Here is a 23,981-nt window from a genome sequence, read left to right as displayed (position 1 = left end):
GAAATGAAGCGACTTGTGCATGCAGTATGCATGCCTCAACATGGTATACATGATCACAGCTCTCTCCAGTGGCAGTTGCCTACTGTATCTGGCTCGCACATCACACTGTTTACGAAATGGACAAGCATTATATTGCTATTTTGGCTCATTAAAAAAACACATTTCTTCCTTTATCCATATGCTGGCCATGTTGTTCTGTCTGTAGTATACAAAAATAAAAAATTCAATATCCATGAAAAGCAAAAGTATCATGTCCAGTCAATAAGGACATCGGCTTGTGAGCGTTCCATTAAAAGCAGAATCTTTACATGTGAAAAACAAAACCTGAAACAAGGAAGTGCAAAATATCTTACTGAAAGCAGTGCAAGCTGTCTGGTAGATAAAGCCAACCGAACAAACTCACTCCTCAGAAAGAGCGCACTTATATTTACATAACATCAAATATTAATATAGTTCTATTAAAGTAATAAGGAAGTATCAGACCCTAATACAAAATGTGAGGAATAGGAAAAGAAATATTTGGGCCCAGTGCGCAACGAACCAGCAATGCATTACCTGCTATCTTACAATTCTGCACCTCTACTCATCATAATATGCCAATCATGAATGCACCTTATATCTCCAGAAAACTTACTTCTAGATATGTTATTAACTGACATTTAATTGTAACAGTGCATTTCTGATGGAATTTCAAAGTGCTGTTGCCTTGAAATGGCATACTTTTATATTTTGCAAGTTACAAAAATTCTTTACCCATCAATATGATGTTTCCTCTCATTTTATTACAACAAATCAAACACTTAACAACAGGTTTTAACAGATCCTCACTTTGTTAGTGCTTAGAAATGGTACAAGCATATGGGTTTCAACTGAAAGTGCATATGGCATCTCGTAACTGTACTGAAGAAAGATGACGTACTCATGTGTGTCGTTCTTCCATCTCATTGGTCTACATTCAAATGCACATTCAGAACATCTGACAGGCTAGATATTGCTCTGCACATTTGGACAGACTACCCCATGCACGGTCTGGGTGAAGACGGCTTAAGGACATGAAAACTCAATGTGTGTAAGAGAGGCACCATTAACTTTTAAACCCACTACTATTAACTTAACTAGTACCATGTGCATCAACATGTATCTCTCCACCCAAAGTTTGCAAACCACAGAAGGACATGACTGAGAATTGCTCAGTGGTTCAGGGGGCAAGTGGCACTTATCACAGGTTTTCACCTCGGTTACTGATATGGCAAGGGAGAAAATGACAAGATGCGCTGCAGTTCAGAGCCCATGTTAAACTGTCACATCGCCCTATAACTGGATGAGTAAGTGGGTAAAAAAAGAGCCTTCAGGCTTGAGAACAGCTGGACCCAGCCACCAATACCCTCCTTTTTTTAATACTAAAAACACAACCACCACCAGGAATCCAATTTCACAATACTGTAAACAGAAATATCACTAACTACATGGAAGGGTTCCACATTTCCTGTGCAAAATCAGCCCCCCTACAACAATGAAAAAATCTGCCTGATATGACCTTGCTAGCAAGAAAAATTCAGGATGAAGGAATGTCTATAGTGTGAAGACACCTTGACTTTGTGTGTGTGTGTGTGTGTGTGTGTGTGTGTGTGTGTGTGAGAGAGAGAGAGAGAGAGAGAGAGAGAGAGAGAGAGAGAGAGAGAGGAGAGAGAGAGAGAGAGAGAGAGAACCAGTGCCCTGTTCCACATGGGTGAGGAAAGAAAAAATAAATAAATAAATAAATGGCCTTTGTCTTGTTTAAAAACTGTCTCATGCTGAAAAAGCTAACTTAGGGAACTGGACAGGAATTTGAAGCACCCTCCCCAGCATAAGAGCCTGCTGCCTTAACAATAACACAGTCTTTTTCAGTGCATAGGAAAATAGCTGTTTCACAACTATTTTAATTTCCAGGATGGTTTGCATTAATTCTCAAAATTATGTTTACCTTAACTCCCTGCATCATTTTTTATACTGATCTCTCATTACTTTCTCTATATACTTACAACAGTTGTTTAATGTTAATTACAATGAAGTCTTCTGACACCAAATACAGTAATTCTTTACCTGATTAAATGTTGTAAGTGGCTCCTAAAGACCTATGTTAATTGGTAACTGGAACATGAACTTTGTAAAATTCTGGTGCCAATAACATAAACTTTGGCTCTATGACTGACAGCGCTATATTATGACAGTAATGCTTCTTTGATCTACTGGTAACATTTCAAATAAAATGATTAATTCCATGTTCAAAGACATGCTCGAAGTTAACAATATACAAAACAGGTTAGAGTAAAAACACTTTCACTGTACATCAGCCAGTTTATTGCTAATTGAGCTCAACAGGTTTTACTTTCTGGAGACCAAGATTTGGTAGTGCAACACTAGCAATATTACAACAGAATGATCTGCCATAACAGTGTGAAGCGTGACAGCCAAATTGCAGTTTTTTTTGTTTTTTGCTAATTTTTTTACAGAATGATGTATTTAATACAAAGAAACTGATGTTAATCCATAAAACACACACACACACACACACACACAAGGTTCATTTCTCTCAGTTAATTTTATGAGTGCTATTTACTGTCCCAGTATTTTCTTTATTTTGTTGTTGTTGTTTTTGTGATAGTCTGATGAAGTGCAATCTTCTTGGGCCTGAAAGTTTCAAAGGCTTTATGCTAAAGAGTAATAAAAGTATAAAACCGTAGTGGGATAACACTGTACTTAGAGGTTAACAGAAAAATACCTTATTAAATTTCTTGATGATGGAACCGTCTAATGTAGACTGGTACAAGTCTAACTGGGTTCTTGTAAGTGGCACATATATCACCATTTCCTTCTTTGGTGGCAGACCAAGCATGTTTCCAGATTTGACCCTTCGTAATATAAACGGTAGCAGTAACTGAAAAGGATTAAAATCACAATTCTTGTTACATACACTATACATGAAATATGTCACTCCAATTAGGGGAAAAACATAATAGTATTAACTGACAAAAATATCCCACACATTTGCCCTGCAAATCTTTTAAGGCTCTGTATATGTATTAACAAAGAAATGTGGAAGAAAAACACTTATGTTATGAAAACAGACTTGCACTTATGCACTACATCTTTGTATTTAGGTTGCTACATTTAATTAACTCATTGCTACAAAACTTCATCCAGGTAGCATATCTTTCCACTCAGTTTAAGCAAGGTCAATTTAACAACAGCCTTTATAACATTCAAAAATACAAACTAGCTGCAATAGATCATTATGTAAGAAAGGAGTGAAAAGCAACATCACAAATTCCTTCCTTCATTTCCAGTGTACTTTACCCATTCAGTGCCAGGTCAGGACTGGTGTGGCTCTTCTAAAACTATGAGGAGTACCAACCACACCCTTACATAGGTTATTATTAAGATGGGGTTGCCACTACAAAACACATTTTAATGTTAACCCACACTCCCCCCCCCCCCCCCCCCCCCAATCTTGGGAGAGTGAATTGGGAATCCATGTACCCCATCAGTCTACATCTGGTGGAAGTGCATACTCAAATAAGACAACATTTTGTAAAATGTTTGCACATTGTGTATCTGAGACAGAACATGAGAACCAGCTCTGTATTTACCTGGATGGATGTGGAAAACTGCCAGAAAAACACATCCAGGCTGACCGGAACTCTCGACACCGCAGTTAATCTACAATGCACATTCAATCTGGGGCTGACACACAAGCAGGCATTGTAACACACTCAGGTACTGTAGTGGGTCTATAGAGATAAAGTACAACCTTTATTATCTGACTTCGATTAGACCAATACCCTTGCACTCCATGCCAAACAGCCTGCCAGCGTTATTGATCAAGCTTACTCCCATCGCAACTGGTGACCATCTAAGTCACACCTCCTATGCAAGCTCCGTTTACAAGCTACCGTACTGCTGGACTGTTCACTTTACTGTACTCTCTAAATTGTTGTTTTATCAGTACACTTAAAATTTATTAGCGTGTTTCTTGTAATTTTAAAGTTGCAGTGTAGTTTTATACAGTTCATTAAGTTGTGATGAGGAAGTGTAAGGGATTCTGACTAAAAGATGGCTACGATCAGAAAAGGAAATTTCGTGCGCACAACTAAATATAAGCTACATGTTATGCAAAGACATGACAAAAGTGAGTCAGTTACTAAATTAGCCTCAGAAATAGGTGTTGGATTAGCCTCAGCAACAAGTGTTGGAGTGACAACCATTAAAGACCGAAAAAAGAACCAAAAAGATATTTAAGTTTTTATGCTATCTGCAGATGGTGAAAACGCTTTAAAAACTAGAAAAACATTGAAAAAAGTAAAATTTGAGCTCTTTGATGACACTGAGTGGGCTTAGTTTTGTCAGGAAAGATTTATGATGAACCCACTTTTAGGACCTATCATAAATGAAAAAGCTTTTCAGTTGCATCAAGAACTAGGAGACAATGAAGACACATTCCAAGTGATGGTTGGCTTCACCAGTGGAAAAATCGTCACGCCATTAGGAAGGTTGCTACTTCAGGAGAAAAAAATCCTGTAGGTGACACAGGTAGGGAGTTTGTTGAAAATTTGAAAAAATAATATCGGAAAATAAACTGGTAGCTGATCAATTGTACAACACTGACGAGACAGGCAAAACTGTTATTACCATAACTTGCCACCATCGACTGGTTTATTATTTTTTTTATTCCAGCTGTTACAAATGTAATGGCCACAGGCTTGGATGCAGCCACCAAGTGCTGGCCTGCATGAACAGAACTGTTTCCAACGTGCGTGGCTTTGACATGGAATTTGTCTTTTTCGGCTCACAGTGGAGTTGCGGCAAATCTGTATTTCTTCATGGTAGGATGTCAGAAATAGTTATTATAAATGTTTTTATAGAAATAAAGTGGTGACGGTTAACATCTCACAGTTTGTTTATTTCTGTACCTCATGAACCCAATGACCGCAAAAATCCTGACAAAAACCAAGGGTGGGCCACAGCCGAGAATACAAACCTCATAATAGCGTTATAGAAGTGGTGCCTGCACAGGGATTAATTATGGAAATCCTATAGTCCTGAGGAAGTGCAGCAATGTCTGAACTTCCAAAACTTTCCGAGTTCCTGGCATATCTCTAGGGTGAATCAGCAGCAGCAGCAGCAATGTGGATGTCACCGACAACAGAGTATCCTCCACTGCTGGAATTCAGGTTAGTCTACCCAAATTTGACTACAATATGAAAGGCAGTGACGGATTTGTAAAAATTTTGCTGTAATAGAGTGATTTTGCTGGCGAACATAAGTCAGTATGGTAGAATCTAACATGAGTGACACAGCCAATCTCCAAACCGTTATAAACGATTTGTGATAAGGAATTCTGTGGTTAAAAACACACAGAAATGAGTGCAGCCTTTCCCTTGATTTGTCAAATGATAACTATCAGTGCTGGCCCCATAAAGAATTTCTCATTATTACCATCAGAACCAATGTTTAGTGGTAAACCCGAGGAAGATGTAAAAGTTGTTGTTGTTGTTATTGTGGTTTTCAGTCAAAAGACTGGTTTGATGGAGCTCTTCATGCTATTCTATCCTGTGCAGGCCTCTTTATCTCCGTGCAACCTACATCCTTCTGAATCTGCTTAGTGTATTAGTTCCTTGGTCTCACTCTATGATTTTTACCCTCCACACACCCCTCAAATACTAAACTGGTGATCCCTTGATGCCTCATAATGTAATCTACCAACCAATATCTTCTTCTAGTACAGTTGTACCACAAATTCCTCTTCTCCCCAATTCCATTCAGTACCTCCTCATTAGTTACATGATCTACCCATCTAATCTTCAGCATTCTTCTGTAGCACCACATTTCGAAAGGTTCTATTATCTTCTTGTCTAAGCAGTTATCGTCTATATTTCACTTCCATACATGGGTACACTCATTCAAATATTTTCAAAAAAAAAGACTTCCTGACATTTAAATCTATACTCGCTGTTATATTTCTCTTCTTGAGAAACTCTTTGCCATAGCCAATCTACATTTTATATCCTCCCTACTTTGTTTGTCAGTCATCAGTTATTTTGCTCCCCAAATAATAAAACTCATTTACTACTTTAAGTGTCATTTCCTGATCTAATTCCCTCAGCATCACCTGATTTAATTCGACTACATTCCATTATCCTCATTTTGCTTTTGTTGATGTTCATCTTATATCCTCCTTTCAAGACAATGTCCATTCCGTTCAGCTGCTCTTCCAGGTCCTTTGCTGGCTCTGACAGAATTACAATGTCGGCAGCAAACCTCGAAGTTTTTATTTCATCTGCATGGATTTTAATTCCTACTCCAAATTTTTCCTTTTGTTTCCTTTACTGCTTGCTCAATATACAGATTGAATGACACCGGAGATGGGCTACGGCCCTGTCTCACGCCCTTCTCAACCACTGCTTCCCTTTCATGCCCCTTAACTCATAACTGATACCTGGTTTCTGTAAAATTGTAAACAGCCTTTTCTCCCTGTATTTTACACCTGCCACATTTAGAATTAGAGAGAGTATTCCAGCCAACATTGTCGAAAGATTTCTCTAAGTCTACAAATGCTATAAACAAAGATTTGCCTTTCTTTAACTTATCTTCTCTTTTAAGATAAGTCGTACGATCAGTACTGCCTTGCATGTTCCAACATTTCTTTGGAATCTAAACTTATCTCTGAGGTCGGCTTCTACCATTTTTTTCCATTTTTCTGTATAGAATTCGTGTTAGTATTTTTCAACTGTGACTTATTAAACCAATAGTTCGTTAATTTTCACACCTGTCAGCACCTGCTTTCCTTGGGACTGGAATTATTATACTCTTGAAGTCTGAGGGTATATTGCCTGTCTCATACATCTTCCTCACCAGATGGAAGAGATGGCTGCCTCTCCCAAGGCTATCAGTAGTTCTAATAAAATTTTGTCTACTCCTGAGGCCGTGTTTCGACTTAGACTGGTTGGTTGGATTGGAGAAGGGACCAAAATACGCGGTCATCAGTCCCTCCGACCTCGGAATAACTAAAACCGATAAAACTTCACATTATAAGAGGGAACTAGAATGGCCATAAAATTACAAATGATTGACAGAGAAGAAAGGAAAAAGGCAGAAGAAGAGAGGTGGGAAAGAAAGCGATGAATGACAGGAGCGTGATGGAAGAAGCACAGGTAGAAAAGATAAAACAGACCCCATAAGGAAAGGAGTGGGAAGGCAGAGGGCAGGGTTGAACCACCAAGCACAGTCAGTCGAAGCCAGTCCAGTCAGGCCGAAAGGGGGGGGGGGGGGGGGGGGCAAGATGGCCCGCCATCCCCTCCACCCAACAATAAGGTTGAAGGTCCCACCCTTAAATAAAGTGATAACATCCCCCACCGCCAAAAAAATCATGAGAAAACTGTAAAACGAGGTCAGCCGCTGAGGCATTGTCAGCTAACGCCAGTGCTAGCGAGTCAAGAAAGCTAAGAGTCCATCGCAGGGTGGTTAAGTTGGGACAGTCCAGTAAGAGGTGAACTACAGTCAACATTGATGCACAATGACAGAGAGGGGGGTCCTCACAATGGAGGAGATAACCATGAGTCAGACAAGTATGGCCGATTTGGAGCCAGCAAAGGACGACAGAGGCATTAAGAGAGGCCCATATGGAGGACCGCCACATAGCTGTAGAATCCTTTATCGCCCTCAGCTTGTTCGGCGAAGAAAGAGTGTGCTATTCTGCATTCCAAAGTCCCAAAACCTGACGACATAATGCCGAGCAAAGATCTACTTCCAGAATGCCAATAGCAAGAGATGGGCTGTTAGCCAATATAGCCAGTTGATCAGCAAGTTCATTGCCAGGGATCCCAACATGGCCTGGCGTCCAAATGAAAACCACTGAGCATCTACGTTGATCAAGGAGGGAAAGGGAGGCTGGACAGCTATGACCAACGGGTGGCAAGGGAAGCACTGGCTGATCGTTTGCAAATTGCTCAAGGAGTCACTACAGATAGTGAAGAACAGTCCTGAGCAGAAGCGGACATGGTCCAGTGCATGCAAGATGGCTACCAATTCTGCATTACAGCCATCTGACAAGGAACGGAGTTTCTATAGGTGTAAGCATAACCAGTGTGAACAGCAACCATGGAGTCATAGGTATAAATCACTTATGAACCCTGGAATGAACTGAGGAGACAGTAGAATTGGTGGTGAAGGACCTCCGGAGGGACAAAATTCTTTAAATTGATGGAGAGATCAAGACAGAGCTGTGGCCGAGAACGCACCACAGAGGGGTACATGCATGAGTGGAGAAAAGAGGAAGTAAAGGGAAGTGCTGGAGCTCAGAAAAGAGTGACTGAATGCGGGCAGCGATGGTAAGCGCACATCGTTTACTACCATTGCAAGAGGTTGATTTCCGTGCTCGGAGAAAGAAGACCGTAATTAGGGTGCTTTTGGGTACAGAGAATGTAGAATGCGTAAGATATCAGCTGTTGTTGGTGCATAAATCGCAGCGATGGAATCCCTGCCTCTGCAAGAAGGCTAATCATTGGGCTAGTCTAGAAGTCACCAGTCGCGAGTCGTACCCCAAAATGGTGAATGGGGTTTAGTATCTGCAATGTCGAACGTGACGCAGAACCATAGAAATGACTCCTGTAGTCTAAATGAGACTGGACCAGCGCTTTGTACAATCACAGTAGAATTGAGCAGTCTGCACCCCAGATCGTATTGCACAGACATCTAAGAACATTGAGACGTAACCAGCACGTCCTCTTCAGCTGGCGAAGAGGAGGGAGCCATGTCAACCGGGCATCGAAGACCAGACCCAAGAAGCAATGGGTGTCTACCACCTTGAGGGATTTGCCATCAAGGAACAGGTCCGGATGGGGATGGACACTACGGTGACAGCAGAAATGCATGACACATGACTTGGTCACCGAAAACCATGGGAGAGAGCCCAAGATTGCAACCGCAAGAGTGCCCCCAGTAGACGGTGTTCTGCAGTGCCCATGACAGTGACGTAGATACAAAAATCGTCAGCATACAAAGAGGGGCACACTGTCAGCCAAGCAGCCGCCACCAGTCCATTAATGGCTACGGGAAAGAGAGGGGCACTCCGCATGGAACCCTGTGGAACCCCATTTTCTTGCCGATGGTAAGTGCTGTAGGAGGAACCAACTTGGACCCGGAAAGAGCGACAAGAAAAACAGTTACAGATAAAAACAGGCAGAGCAACACGAAGGCCCCATTCGTGAAGGGTGGTGAGGATATGGTGGTGGCAGGTGGTGTCGTAGGCTTTATCCAGGTCAAAGAAGACTGCAAAGAGGCGTTGCCGATGGGCAAAAGCTGACCGGATAGCAGACTCCAGGTGGACCAAGTTACCCACCGTAGAGCGGCCACAGCAAAAACTACCTTGAGTCAATGACAAAAGGTCGCTGGATTCAAGGCTCCAAAACAGCTGCTGACTCACCAGGAATTCAAGGAGCTTGCAGAATTGGTTAAGGCTAATTGGACAGTCACTATCCAACTGAAGAGGTGGCTTCCCAGGCTCAACACTGGAATAACAATGCCTTCCTGCCACTGGGTAGGAAATATCCCCTCACTCCACAGACGGTTGAAAAGGGTCAGTATATGACGGTGGCCAGCCACCGATAAGTGTTGGAGCATTTGGTTATGTATACGATCCGGTCAAGGAGCCGTGTTGGGACAAAGGGCGAGGGAGCTGGCGTTTTCCCACTCGCTAAATGGGGCATTATAAGGCTCCAAGCAGCGAGAAATGAAAGACAGCGCCAGTCGTACCAAGCGCTATTTCAGGAGGAGGAATGTGGGTGGATACTCAGTCGATGCAGAGGCTTGGGCAAAGTGTTGAGTGAAATGCTCTGTGACAAAGTCCGGATGGGCAAGGACATCATGCACATAAATTCCTGCAATGCCAGTAGAAGCAGGATGACCAAAAATTCGCCTGAGTTTTGCCCAGACTTCTGAAGACAGGGTGGGCAGTCCTATGGCAGCCACACATCGTTCCCAGCAAATCTGCTTCTGAAATTAGATTAGGTAATGGGTCCGGGTACGGAATAGTTTAAAGACCAGAAGGATAGCAATAGAAGGGTGCTGCTTTAAGTGTTGAAGAGCACGGCAGTGGTCTTTTATGGCCGCAGCAATTTCCGGAGTCCATCAAGGAACCATCTTCCGACGGGGGGAACCTGAGGAAGAATAGATGGCTGAAACAGCTGCGGAAAGAATGGTGGCAGTCAAAGTCTGTATACTCATCAATATTGCTGTGTGGTAGTTCAGGGGGGATGGTAGCAGATAAGGCACCCCGATCAGCTTTAGAGAAGGCCCACCTGGGAGGGTGACGGAGTGAGATACACTGAAGGAAGGTCAAAACAATCGGGTAATGATCGCTGTCACGTAAGTCATCATGGACACCCCACTGAATGGAGGGAAGAAGGCCGGGACTGCAGATGGAGAGGTCAATGGCAGAGAAAGTGCCGTGTGCCACACTAAAGTGCGTGGGAGTGCCGGTGTTTAGTAGACAGAGGTAAAGCCCTGCCAGAACAGCTTCAACAGTCCCGCCCAGGGCAGTAGTCGTATGACTACCCCAGAGAGGGTTGTGGGCATTTAAGTCCTTGAAGAAGGGTGGTTAGGGCAAGGGATGTGGGCAGCCTGCCAGGCGGGAGGTAGAGATTACAGATAATGACTGGTGTGGCCAGATGGATCACCAGAAGCCCACATGGGGCAAGTTCGGTTCTGACAAACCGTGAAACCCACGAAGGGTGGATGAGTAAGAATTGACAAAATTGGTCTCCTGGAGCGCAATGCAAGCAGCAGAGTAGGAGGAAAGAAGGGGGCTGCAACTCCGGAAGGTGACGCAAACACTCATTACAATTCCACTGGAGGATTCTCAAACTGCAGTCCAAATGGGAAGCGATCAGACCGGAGCCGGTCACACAGCCAAGTCGCCATATTGGCTGGAGGAGGGGGAAGGCGGCACCTCAGAGGGTACTGGAGGGGCCTTGCCCTTGATCTTGTGTTTCTGTTTCTGCTCTTGTGAAAGAAGAAGAGGGCAGACTGCAGCAAGGTTGGGCACAGAATTACACCTGGCAATCTGCGTCCACTGGCGACGGATCGCACAGCCGATGTGGAGATGCAGATCACCTTTCAGGGGGGTGCCGGGAAGAGGAGTCCCAGGAGGGAGCTCCCGCATCAGCGGCTGCCAAAGAAGGAGAGCGCTTGTCCGGTGGGGGAGGGGGAGCAACACCTGAAGGGGTGGGTATGGGTGGAGGATGAGGATAAATGTGTGGGGCGAATGGGGTGGGGCTGAGAAGAGGAGGGGGTAGGAGGGGGAATGGACGTAACTGAAGCAAAAGTAGAAGTTATAGGCACAGTATGGAGAAGGTCATACTTTCGACAAGCCTCGGGATAGGTAAGTCGATCTAAGGTCTTGTACTCCTGAATCTGTCGTTCTTTCACATACACCAGGCATGCTGGCAAGCGTGGAGGATGCTGTGCATTACACTTTATGCACACTGGCGGGAGAGCACAGGCACTCCCCTCACGGAGGGGGCACCCACAATCACCACAGAGGGGATCATGGGTGCAGAGGGAAGATGTGTCCAAACCATCAGCATTTAAACCATCTCATCAGTGGTGGAATGTGAGGTTTTACATCACACCGATACATCACCACCCTGACTTTCTCTGGGAGGGTATACCCCTCCAAGTCCAGGATCAAGGTGCCTGTATCGGTGTGACTGTTTTTTGGGCCTCGTTGTACACGGTGGAAAGATGGAACTCCTCGCTGCTCGAGGTTTGCACGGAGCTCCTCGACAGTTTGGAGAAGAAGACCCCAGAGGAAAATGGTGCCCTGTACCGAGTTCAAAGATTGGTGGGGAGCGACAGAGACTGGGATGTCACCGAGTAGTGATAAGCACGCAGGGCTTCAGATTGGGCTGCAGAAGATGTCTTTATGAGCAAAGAACTGGACCGCATGTTACTGAAGGATTCCACTTCGCCATACTTACCTTCAATCGTCTCCACAAAAAACAAATGCTTGGTTGTGGCAAAACTTTCGCCATCTGTCCTGGTATAAACAAGGCACTGAGGAAAAGGTTTCAACCCAAGCCAGCTAGCTTGACCCTCTTCCCAAGGGGTGGCCAGGGAGGGGAAGGCCGAAGGATCAGAAGAAGGGGTGTGATGTCTTCTATCACTTAGAAACGGCCACAGAATGGCCAGGATGTTGATGCTTTTGTCGCTTCATGTGCAAGGTGTCCACCCTAGTACCACGGCCACAGAATGGCCAAGATGTTGATGCTTTTGTTGCTTCATGTGCAAGGTGTCCGCCCTAGTACCAACCACTCTGACCAGCAGACCATCCCGGAAGCCATTGTTGGGAGTTCTGATGCCCCAAAGTGATGAGCATCAACTCCTTGGCATACACGAGGTGTTAACAGCTCAGGTACTAGCAGTGTGATCCCTGTGTTGTCAGGGAGCTCAGCCCCAAGTGGGTACTTAACAACCCCACCACATGGAGTGGCTACTGTGCTGGCGACCTAGCAGGAAGGGGGCCAGGGTGCAATGGGGAACAGGGAGGGGAGGGGGAGCACAGCCTGCACCATTGAAACTAGGTTGGGAGCACATTCCCAAATGGCTCACACTGAACGGAAAACATTAGATATGGAGGTCAAAACCCAAGGAGACCAAAAATGCTGTAAAGGAGATGGAAACAGCAAACTAAACAATAGCACATACCAAAAACAAAGTCGGGAGGATAGCTGGGTCGATATAGAGAAGTCCACCAAGAGGGAAGGGAGGGGGGGGGGGGGGGCAGGGAGAAAGGAGCAAGGACAGGGAAGGAGAGGAACAGAGACAGTAATGCAGTCTGTAAAAAGGAAGGAGACTGCAAAAGCTCGGGGCCCCATGTGTGCCACACACATACCCACAAAAAGGACTGTGGTCCCCCTGGGGGAGGGGTTCCTACTTAGGTCTTTCAGTGCTCTGTCAAATTCTTCACGCAGTCTCCCATTTCATCTTCATCTATGTCCTATTCCATTTCCATAATATTGCTCTCAAGTACATCACCTTTATATAGACCCTCTATATACTCCTTCCACCTTTCTTCTTTGCTTACAACTGGATTTCTGGCTGAGCTTTTGATACTCATACAGGTGGTTCTCTTTAATTTTCCTGTAGGCAGTGTCTATCTTATCCCTAGTGAAACATGCTTCTACATTCTTACATTTGACATCTACCCCTCTCTGCATAGCAATTTTGCCCTTCCTGTCAATGTCATTTTTGAGGCATTTGTATTCCTTTTTGCTTTCATCAATTAAATTCAACATCTCTTCTGGTACCCATAGATTTCTACTAGCCCTTGTCTTGTTACCTACTTGAACCTTTGCTGCTTCACTATTTCATCTCTCAAAGCTACCTATTCTTCTTCTACTGTATTTCTTACCCCTGTTCTTGTCAGTCGTTCCCTAATGTTCTCTCTTACACACTCTACAGCCTCTGGTTCTTTCAGTTTATCCAAGTCCCATGTCCTACCTTTTTGCAGTTTCTTGGGTTGTTTTGAGGGAGGAGACCAGACAGCGAGGTCATCGGTCTCATAGGATTAGGGGAGGACTGGGAAGGAAGTCGGTTGTGCCCTTTCAATGGAACTATCCCGGCATTTGCTGTGAGGGATTTAGGGAAATCATGGAAAACCTAAATCAGGATGGCTGGACCGTGGGATTCAACCGTCGTCCTCCCGAATGAGAGTCCAGTGTGCTAACCACTGCGCCACCTCGCTTGGTGCAGTTTCTTCAGGTTTAGTCTACAGTTCATAACCAACAAATTGCAGTCAGAGTTCACATCTTCTGCTGGAAATGTCTTACAATTTAAAACCTGGTTCCTAAATCTCTGTCTTATCATTATATAATCTATCTGAAACCTTCCACTGTCTCCAGGTCTCTTCCATGTATACAACCTTCTTTCATGATTCTTAAACCAAGTGTTAGCTATGACTAAGTTATGCTATGTGCAAAATTCTACCAGGAGTCTTCCTCTTTCATTCCTTACCCCGAGTCCATATTCACCTATTACTTTTCCTTCCTTTTCCTACTATTGAATTCCAGTCCCCCATGACTATTAAATTTTCATCTCCCTTAACTATCTGAATAATTTCTTTTATCGCATGATACCTTTCTTCAATTCCTTCCGTCGTCTGCGGAGCTAGTTGCCATATAAACTTGTACTCTTGTGGTAGCCATGTGCTTCATGTCTACAATAATGCATTCACTATGCTCTTCGTAGTAGCCTATCTGCGTTCCTATTATCGTTGTCCATTATCAAACGTACTCCTGCATTACCCACATTTGATTCTGTATTTATAACCCTGTACTAACCTGATCAAAAGTCATGTTCCTCTTGCCACCAAACTTGACTAATTCTCACTATATCTAACTCTAACCTATCCATTTCCCTTTTTAAATTTTCTAACTTACCTACCCGAGTTCTTAATCGGGCATTCCATACTCCAATCCATAGATTGCCTGTTTTGTTTCTGGTGATAATGACGTTCTGCTGAGTAGTCCCTGCCCGGAGATCCGAATGGAAGACTATTTTTCCAGTGGAATATTTTCCCCAAGAGTATGCCATCATCGTTTAACCATACAGTAGAGCTGCATGCCCTCGAGAAAAATTACAGTTGCAGTTTCCCCTTGCTTTCAGCCGTTCACAGTACCAGCACAGCAAGGCTGTTTTGGTTGGCACGCAAGCCTCCCCACCTCCTCCATAGTTTATGGAATAGGATATAAAAGTGTTCTTTTATAAACTCAAAGGAGCTGGGGTTTGTGGACTGGTTCAGATAAATTAGCAGTTACTCAATTAAGAATTCAGGGAGCTGCGCAAAATTTTATCAGCGTGGAGCCGACTTGCGTAAAATCAAAAGATAATAGTAAATTCAAAGCGACAGTTGTTCAGAGATTCAAACGCAAAAATGCTATCAGATTCTACACAGTGCAACCTCCATAGTCCGCAAATGCAATGGGACGAATCTATTAAGCTGTTTGCCAATATAATTCAAAACATTAGTGCTCAAATATATGAGCTGCTTGAAGAAAAGAATGAGAATCAGATTCAATTGTTCAAAGGCGATCAGAGAGTTTTAAACACATTCATCCACAGGTTGTATGGCAAGAGAGTAAGCAAAGCAGTCAGACTGTCACGATATAAGACCTTTTAGGATGCAGTAGAAGTAGCTGTTGGCATCGTGGAAGCATTAGACGGCCGAATGACACATGAAAAGAAGAGTGTCAAGTATTCAATACCAATACTGAATGTTACAGATGTTACAAGCCTGGGCATAAATGTAAAGACTGTAAGTAGAACAAATTTGCTACAATTGTGGGCTGCAGGGCCACATATCGAGAGATTATAACAATAAAAGGAAGAGTAATAGGAGCAACAGACAACTGGGCAGATCGTTAAAAGAGTACAGGGACACATGTGCCAGCACACCGTCCACTCCCTGCCTGGGACAGTGATTCCTCTTAGCTCCACTAAAAATCAGATTGACAATGACTCTGTGATAGGTGCTGTATGTAGCAGACGACAGATCAAGCTGCTTATTGACACAGGAGCACAGACCACATTAATGTGGTGTTACACTGTCAAAAGAGACAAGTGCAGACCTTCACAGCTAAAGTTGGGCAGGTTAAACAGCAGAAAGTTACATAACTACAGAGCAACTGACGTAGAATTATGTTTAGGCCAAGAAAAACACAAAGCGAGAGTGCAAGTAGTTACAAACAATGAAACGTGTTACGACGGTATTCTTGGATTTCATTTCTTGTTCACTAATGGAGCAGAGATATTTGTGCAGACAGAAGGATCAGACTAGGTCATAGAAATTACAACCTAGGAAACCATTCTTCAGATCACAAACGAAAGAGTGGCGACACTGACATCATGGGATCAATCAATCCAACCGATGAATCATTTCCAACCCTCTGAGCCAATGTACAGATTGATCAGCCACAGCAAATTCCCCAAGGAGCAGGAAAAACAATCCATGTCGAAGTCACCCGGATGCAAAGAGGGGACTCTGTTATTGACCGAGCTGTCAGATAAATGTGAGTTACTGGACAAAATGTATCGTTATGTTGCCAGAAACATTGGCGTAGCTACCTTGGTGAGACACAATGCAGCTGGAGTCCCAGTAACAATAACAAACATTAATAATGAGGATGTTGTATTGCCACAAGAAACGAAAGTTGCTGAAGTATTGAGCTTAAGTAAAAGTGATGTACTGTTTCCAAATGAAGTTGCAAATGTTGCAGTTACGTAGACAGATTTTTATAGTGGCATCGAAAACTTGCAGTCAGGAGTCAAACCTAATAATGAACTAAAGAACAAGATTTGGCAGAGGACAGAAAATTTGACAGTTGAAGAGCAGAAGATTTTAGCATCTGTTTTATTAAAGTATGCAGATCATATCCGAGAGCATTCAAATTTACCTGTCATTCATCTGGTTCTCAATTATAAACATACTGGAAATGTAGTACCAATCACTCAGAGACCTTACAGAATAGCATTCAGTCGAAGAGAGATGTTAGAAGAAATAGTTGAAGAACAACTGGAAGGAACCAGTTAGTTGAATGTAGGCAATTACAGTCATTGGAAAAGGAACGGACAAGGTACAGGGACACAGTACTAGAAGTGGCTAAAGAATGTCTTGGAACAGTAGCGTGTAAAGGTAGGATGAAGCAAACAGCTTGGTGGAATGACACAGTCAAGGCAGCCTGTAAAAGGAAAAAGAAGGCGTATCAAAAATGGCTACATACTAGAACTCAGGTAGACAGAGAAAGTTACGTTGAAGAAAGAAACAAAGCCAAACAGATAATTGCAGCATCCAAGAAGAAATCTTGGGAAGACTTTGGAAACAGGTTGGAGGCTGTGGGTCAAGCTGCTGGAAAACCATTCTGGAGTGTAATTAGCAGTCTTCGAAAGGGAGGTAAGAAGGAAATGACAAGTATTTTGGACAGGTCAGGAAAACTGCTGGTGAATCCTGTAGATGCCTTGGGCAGATGGAGGGAATATTTTGAAGAGTTGCTCAATGTGGGTGAAAATACAATCAGTAATGTTTCAGATTTCGATGTACAATGGGATGGAAATAGGATCACATTCGAGGACGTGGAGAAAATGGTCAATAGACTGCAGTGCAATAAAGCAGCTGGGGTGGATGAAATTAAGTCGGAATTCATCAAATACAGTGGAATGTCAGGTCTTAAATGACTACACAGGATAATGGAAATGGCCTGGGAGTCGGGACAGGTTGCATCAGACTGGACAAAAGCAGTAATCACACCAATCATTAAACATGGAAACAGAAAAGATTGTAACAACTACAGAGGTATCTCTTTAATGAGTGTTGTGTGTAAAATCTTCTCAGGTATTGTTGAAAGGAAAGTGCGAGTATTAGTTGAGGACCAACTGGATGAAAATCAGTGTGGGTTTAGGCCTCTTAGAGGTTGTCAGGACCAGATCTTTAGCTTACAGCAAATAATGGAGAAGTGTTCTGAGTGGAACAGGGAACTGTATCTATGCTTTATAGATCTAGAAAAGGCATATGACCGGGTTCCTAGGAGGAAGTTATTGTCTGTTCTACGAGATTATGGAATAGGAGGCAAACTTTTGCAAGCAATTAAAGGTCTTTACATGGATAGTCAGGCAGCAGTTAGAGTTGACGGTAAATTGAGTTCATGGTTCAGAGTAATTTCGGGGGTAAGACAAGGCTGCAACCTGTCTCCACTGTTGTTCATATTATTTATGGATCAAATGTTGAAAACAATAGACTGGCTGGGTGAGATTAAGATATGTGAACACAAAATAAGCAGTCTTTCATATGCGGATGACTTAGTTGTGATGGCAGATTCAATTGAAAGTTTGCAAAGTAATATTTCAGAGCTAGATCAGAAATGTAAGGACTATGGTATGAAGATTAGCATCTCCAAAACAAAAGTAATGTCAGTGGGAAGGAGAGATAAATGAATTGAGTGCCAAACAGGAGGAACAAAGTTAGAACAGGTGGATGGTTTCAAGTACTTAGGATGCATATTCTCACAGGATGGCAACATAGTGAAAGAACTGGAAGCGAAGTGTAGCAAAGCTAATGCAGTGAGCACTCAGCTACGATCTACTCTCTTCTGCAACAAGGAAGTCAGTACCAAGACTAAGCTATCTGTGCACCGTTCAATCTTTCGACCAGCTTTGTTGTGTGGGAGCGAAAGCTGGGTGGCTTCAGGTTACCTTACGGATACGAAAGTAGCTAGGATGATTGCAGGTACTAGTAGATGGGAACAATGGCAGGAGGGTATACACAATGAGGAAATCAAAGAAAAACTGGGAATGAACACTCTAGATGTAGCAGTCAAGGCGAACAGGCTTAGATGGTGCGGTCATGTTACACGCGTGAGAGAAGCAAGGTTACCCAAGAGACTCATGGGTTCAGCAGTAGGGGGTAGGAGGAGTCGGGGTAGACCAAGGAGAAGGTACCTGGATTCGGGTAAGAATGATTTTGAAGTAATAGGCTTAACATCAGAAGAGGCACCAATGTTAGCACTGAATAGGGGATCATGGAGGAATTTTATAAGGGGAACTATGCTCCAGCCTGGACACTGAAAGGCATAATTAGTCTTAAATGATGATGATGATGATGATGATGAAGACAACTGGAAGCCAGAATTACAGAATCAAGAGGTCCTGCAGATCCACCAGGTTGTCCACTGGTTGTCACTGTTAAGAAGAAATGTGTTTCTGGAGAACCTCAGTTCCATGTTTCCATGGATTACTGTGCTCTGAATGCAGTAACCACATCAGAAATTTACCCTTACCGAAACTGGTAGAAACCCTGGATTACTTTGGCAGATGCCGAATTTTTTTGGTTTGTGATTTAACAAGTGGATACCATCAGCTCCTGATAGATTCCGTTTTATGAAGGCTCACACCAACACCAGCCCTTGTATACCTCAATGACGTAATAATTTTCAGCATAAACACGAAGCAGCGTACTAAGAGACTTTGAGCAGTTTTCGACTGCATAAGAAGCGCAAATCTGTTCTTGTCAATAGATTTGTGCCACTTTGCAGAAAATTAAGTGAACTACCTTGGATGTGGACTAATGAAGGTGACCATCCTGATCCAAAATTAATTTACACTGTCAAGAATTTTCCAGAACAATAAAATTTAAAGGAATTACAATCATTCTTGCGATTAGCAAATTTCTATTAGCGTTTGGAACTTAAAACTGCCCTACCCACAGCTCCAGTGTTCGCCTATCCAGGTTTCAGCAAGTCCATTCTTTCAACAGATGCTACAAACTTTGCTGTTGGTGCTATTTTGTCTCAAGAAATTGATGGCCATGAACATCCAATATCACCTGCTTCCAGACAATTAAACAAAGCAGAATGTAATTACACTACAACAGAAAAGGAGCTTTGTGCTTTGGTTTTCAGTATAACACGTAAAAGATGTTTTTTGACAGGAAGAGAATTCACAGACAGTGGAGCACTTAAATGGCTATTGAGCTTAATAAGACCCAAGTTTCGGATTAACAAGGTGGGCTTTGAGACTGAGTGAGTTTCAGTTTAAAGTTATTCATCGGCCAGGAAAATTACACGTAAATGCTGATGTGAAGAGCTGAAGGGTACGTGTTTGTGTTACAATAAGTCGAGAGGATGAGTTTAAGGCAGCTCAGGTGGACGATCCACAATGCAAAATATGGAAAAATGACCAATGTTTTGTTGAACTAAATGGACTGCTGAACAAGATCACTAGCAAAGGAAACTGACTAATTGTTCCAGGAAGCAAAAGAAAGCAAATCATGACAGAACGACATGATTCTTTATTGTCTGAACACTGCAGTAAAAAGGCAAAAAACATTAAGATAGCTGAGCTATATTGGTGGCCAAGACGTAAATCTGACATTCGTGAGTTTGTTTCGGAACATGATTACTGGAACAAATGGAATAATTTGGGCAAAACTATGGCACCATTACAAGAACGTGTCAGAGACTAGTGCACCATTCAAAAGAGTTGAACTTGATGTCATTGGACCTTTGCCTAAGACTAAAGATGGGAAGAAATACATGTTGAGCATGTTGTATCATTTCTCCAGATATCTTCTCACTATAAAATACCTGTTCAGAGTGCCGCGACTGTGGCTAAGGTTTTTATGAAGGAGTGGATTCTAAAGTTTGGATCACCATTAAGCATAATCAGTGACCAAAGATCAAATTTCATGATTGAATTGCTTAAACAGACTTTTAAGCTAATGCAAATAACACAGCTAATAATTACTCCAACACACCCTGAAGGAAATGGATGCACTGTGCGAGTTCACAAAACAATCATTAAGATGCAAGCAGCAAGCATGACAATTGGGATGTGTGTCTTCCGTACACTGTGAGCACTTACAATGCAAAAATGAGCGTGTCAACTGTCCGAAGTCCATGTGTCAACTGTCGTAAGTCCATATGAAACTGTATATGGAAGAAGGCTGCATTCACCCTTGGACTTTGCTCAATCAACTGCTGGAGTTAGCGCACAAGCTAAAGGAGGCACGGAAGGAAATGGAACGGCAGAATCATTTATCTTTTCTGCAGCAAGCAAAACAACTCGATCACCAAGCAGTTGCACCACAGTATCAAGTTGGAGATCTTGTCTACCTGAGCAATGCAGTGTTAAATAAGTGTCAGGTCAAAAAGTTTAAGTAGTTCTGGGAAGGACCATATCCAATCTTGGAGGTGTTGTTGCCAGTCACTCTTAAGCTCCAACTGCCTTTTCTTTCGATTGTTGTTCATGTAAAGCTATTTCTGGGCAAACTTCCTGTAGCATTGCGAGACGACGATGAGGACCAACTGAGGGGCCGACCAGCTGTTCCTAAATTCAGGACACGAGCAGCGCGAGATCGCAGTCCAGACTTCGAGGTGAGGCGTCGGCATACAAAGAGCGATGCAATCCCAGTCACCCCTACAGTCTTCGCAGATGCATGTAGTGGGAGTGAGTGTAAAATGTGTGTATTTCTCAACCATGTGCATATATGTATATGTTGTGTAAATACAGAATGCAGCTATTACACGAAGTGCGCAAGTGTAACTAAATCTTATTCCACAAGTCACCACAAGAGACATATTTGTATTACATTTATTGTTTAACTCTAGTTAACCGTGTTTATTGCAATTCTAATTTTTATTATGACAATGTGTTCCATTAATGCTATAGTAGCAGTACCACAAACAGGTGTTTCGTTTGAACCATGGTCAGACATGGTAGTTTCAACAAACAATGTTAAGCCTGTACTTAAATATAATTTGAGTGAGATTCAACAACAATTCACTTCTGTTAAGAAGCAAATTGATTTGATTTGTTCAGTCACAGATAATGATTCAGTTTTGGAAATGGGAACGTCTTGGTATAACACTCTGAATACTGCCAAAATGCAGGTACAGTCTACATTTGCTGATTATGGAAAAGAGATTAACTGTTTCTTATGACCTAGTGTGTGACTGACTAATATTACGGCACTTGCAGGAAATGAGAAACTGCGGCAGATGTAATATTACGTTGCTGCAGTCACTGTTATTTTCCGTGGTATCTAACATATATTTATGTCACCCGCAAAGTCTGTATGGTCTACATACATTGTAGTCGCTGCTGTTACTGCTAGATGGCAGTAGTGGCTTCATTGGAAAAATTTTCGTTGCTGAAACCTATGTTATTGTTTGCTTGCTTCGTAGGCTCTACCTGACTTCTGAGTTCTCTCCATTTTGTGCGTTTTATGTGCTGTTGTGTTGATTTTGTGTACAACACGTGCCATGAAGAGGAGAAATGTTTGGAGCAAATGATTTACAAAGTCCTTGACGAGTCTACAGACAACCAAAAAGGAATATTTGATGACAATTCACATTATATATCATCTAAAAGTAGTGGTAAGTCAAGATTTGTTTGAAGTTGAGTTTCTGCATACACTTATCGTATTATTTTCACAGATTTTGTCGTTATGATTTATTCTCCTGCAGATATACCACGAAATGAATCTGAGCACGATTAATCTTCTACATCTACACCTAATCAGAGTAGAAAGAGGTGTAAAAGTGACTCTGATGGGTGACTGGACCAAAGCACATGAAATTCCTGGCATAGCTGTGTACCCAGGTCCTCATGAAGTGAAACACAATGGAGCACTTGATGAATGAATCAAGCAAACCTTTAGATGTACTCATATTTCTTTGGCAGTGCTCTTGTAACAGCCATGAAGCAGCCCATGAAATTTTATGCAATACACAAAGCTAAGGTCTGACAATAAGCTCCTGCCTAGTTCAAGGTTCAAACAATGAACTCTGATGATAGCAGAAAGGACATTATTTGTTGCTATTTTGCTGCATATGACAATAAGTGAGAGGCCACAGCACTGATCCGGTTGTCAGCTGTAATTGTTGCTCCCGTGTTTTGTCAAAGAACAGATTTACACATATATTATCTATGTTTCACCTCAATGGCAACAAACAAGCAAAGAAGAAAGGTGAAAAAGGATATCATGCCCTTTATGAAGTTACACTTCAATTCAACAAGGGAAAAAGTTCACAGTATTTACTGTCCAAGAGAAGCTGTAACAGCCTATGATGGACTTTGTTCCTTCAGGGGAAGTATAGGCTTCAAGGTTTATATGGCCAATAAACTAACCAAGTATGGTATGAAGCTGTATACTTTGCTGAATCCAGAACTGGTTTTATATGGAACTTTGAAGTGTACCGGTAAGCTGCTGGGTGAAGGATACAAGATGTTTGTCAACCATCTCTACAAGAGTGTACAGTTAGCTGAACAATTGCGTAAAGAGAATACTGGTCTTGTGGAACAGTAATGAAGAACAGGAAAGGACTGCCAAAAGGAAGCAAAGCTAAGAAAAGGGAACAAGTTTTCCGCTGCAAAGGGAATGTGCTTGCTTTGCTTTGGAAGGATAAGAGAGATGTTTGGATGGTCAGCACAAGACACACAGCAACAATGCTGAGCGTCACAACAACAACAACAACAACAACAAAATCAATAGAAAAAAATTAAACCTGCAGCAATTGTTGATTATAATCAACACAAAGGTGGGGTGGACCTATTTCATCAATGACTGTCTATGGTGCTCTAGAATACAAAACAGTGAAAAGGTGGAGGAAGCTGTATTGTAATGGCAGTATGAAATTCCAGCATACTGCACAACATTACAACAAAGAAGAAATTAACTACAACAAAAAGTTCTTGGAGATGAAAATTTTTTTAACAGGGAAGGCTGGAAGAAAGGATACATTTCTTGAGTGCGATGAATGTAATGTCGGGCTGTGTATCTCTCCTCGCTTCAAGTACTATCATTGACACTAAAATTCACTTCTATTTTGCATTTTATTTGTAAATATGATGTAGAAAGGAATTAAACAGAAAGATTATTTGTTTGCTTATGTCTGTCAATACTGGAATTCTTTTTCAATTTTTTTTCCTGCAATAAATACTACTGAATTGAAATTTCACATGTGTATTCAGTTTTGACACTATCAGTACCAAAATTAGTGAATAAAGTAGAAAGTCCAATAAATCTAAAAAGTTTCGAAATTCCAACTACAGATTTTTATACACACGTTATAACTTCCACAGACACAAATTTCAGCCAGTCCGCAGGAAATGGCAGCTACCTAAGACACTAGCACCTTTTGTCACACAAAACCTCGATTGGGCGCAAACATGCCTGGTTAGATTTTGGAGGAAATGTCCTTCGTACTGTATTTGGTACTTTAACAAGTTGAGATCTATTAGATGTTACAGATGGAATTTTATCCCTTGAACAAGTCTAGTACAAATTCAATTAACCTGTCTAATGAAATAATTGTATTAAGGAATATGCAAAGAGCCATTACTAATAATATAGTTTTTATCGAACAAATTGTAAAACAATTTATTACACATTTCAA

The 23,981-nt window shown here is 42.2% G+C and overlaps 1 protein-coding gene across 2 annotated transcripts in view; it reads right to left on the bottom strand.

The window, feature by feature from the left end:
* The window catches only part of LOC126278353 (uncharacterized), a 138,950-nt gene that overhangs the window by 53,781 nt on the left and 61,188 nt on the right, over positions 1-23,981 (bottom strand). For both annotated transcript variants that reach the window (XM_049978408.1, XM_049978409.1), the window contains exon 13: positions 2,762-2,917. In XM_049978408.1, coding sequence (XP_049834365.1) covers positions 2,762-2,917 — 156 coding nt within the window. The remainder of the gene's footprint in view (positions 1-2,761; positions 2,918-23,981) is intronic.

The sequence above is a fragment of the Schistocerca gregaria genome, chromosome 6, assembly GCF_023897955.1.
Source record: "Schistocerca gregaria isolate iqSchGreg1 chromosome 6, iqSchGreg1.2, whole genome shotgun sequence".
Lineage (NCBI taxonomy): Eukaryota > Metazoa > Arthropoda > Insecta > Orthoptera > Acrididae > Schistocerca > Schistocerca gregaria.
The sequence above is the reverse complement of the archived record's forward strand: the minus strand, read 5'-3'. Positions and strand labels throughout refer to the sequence as shown.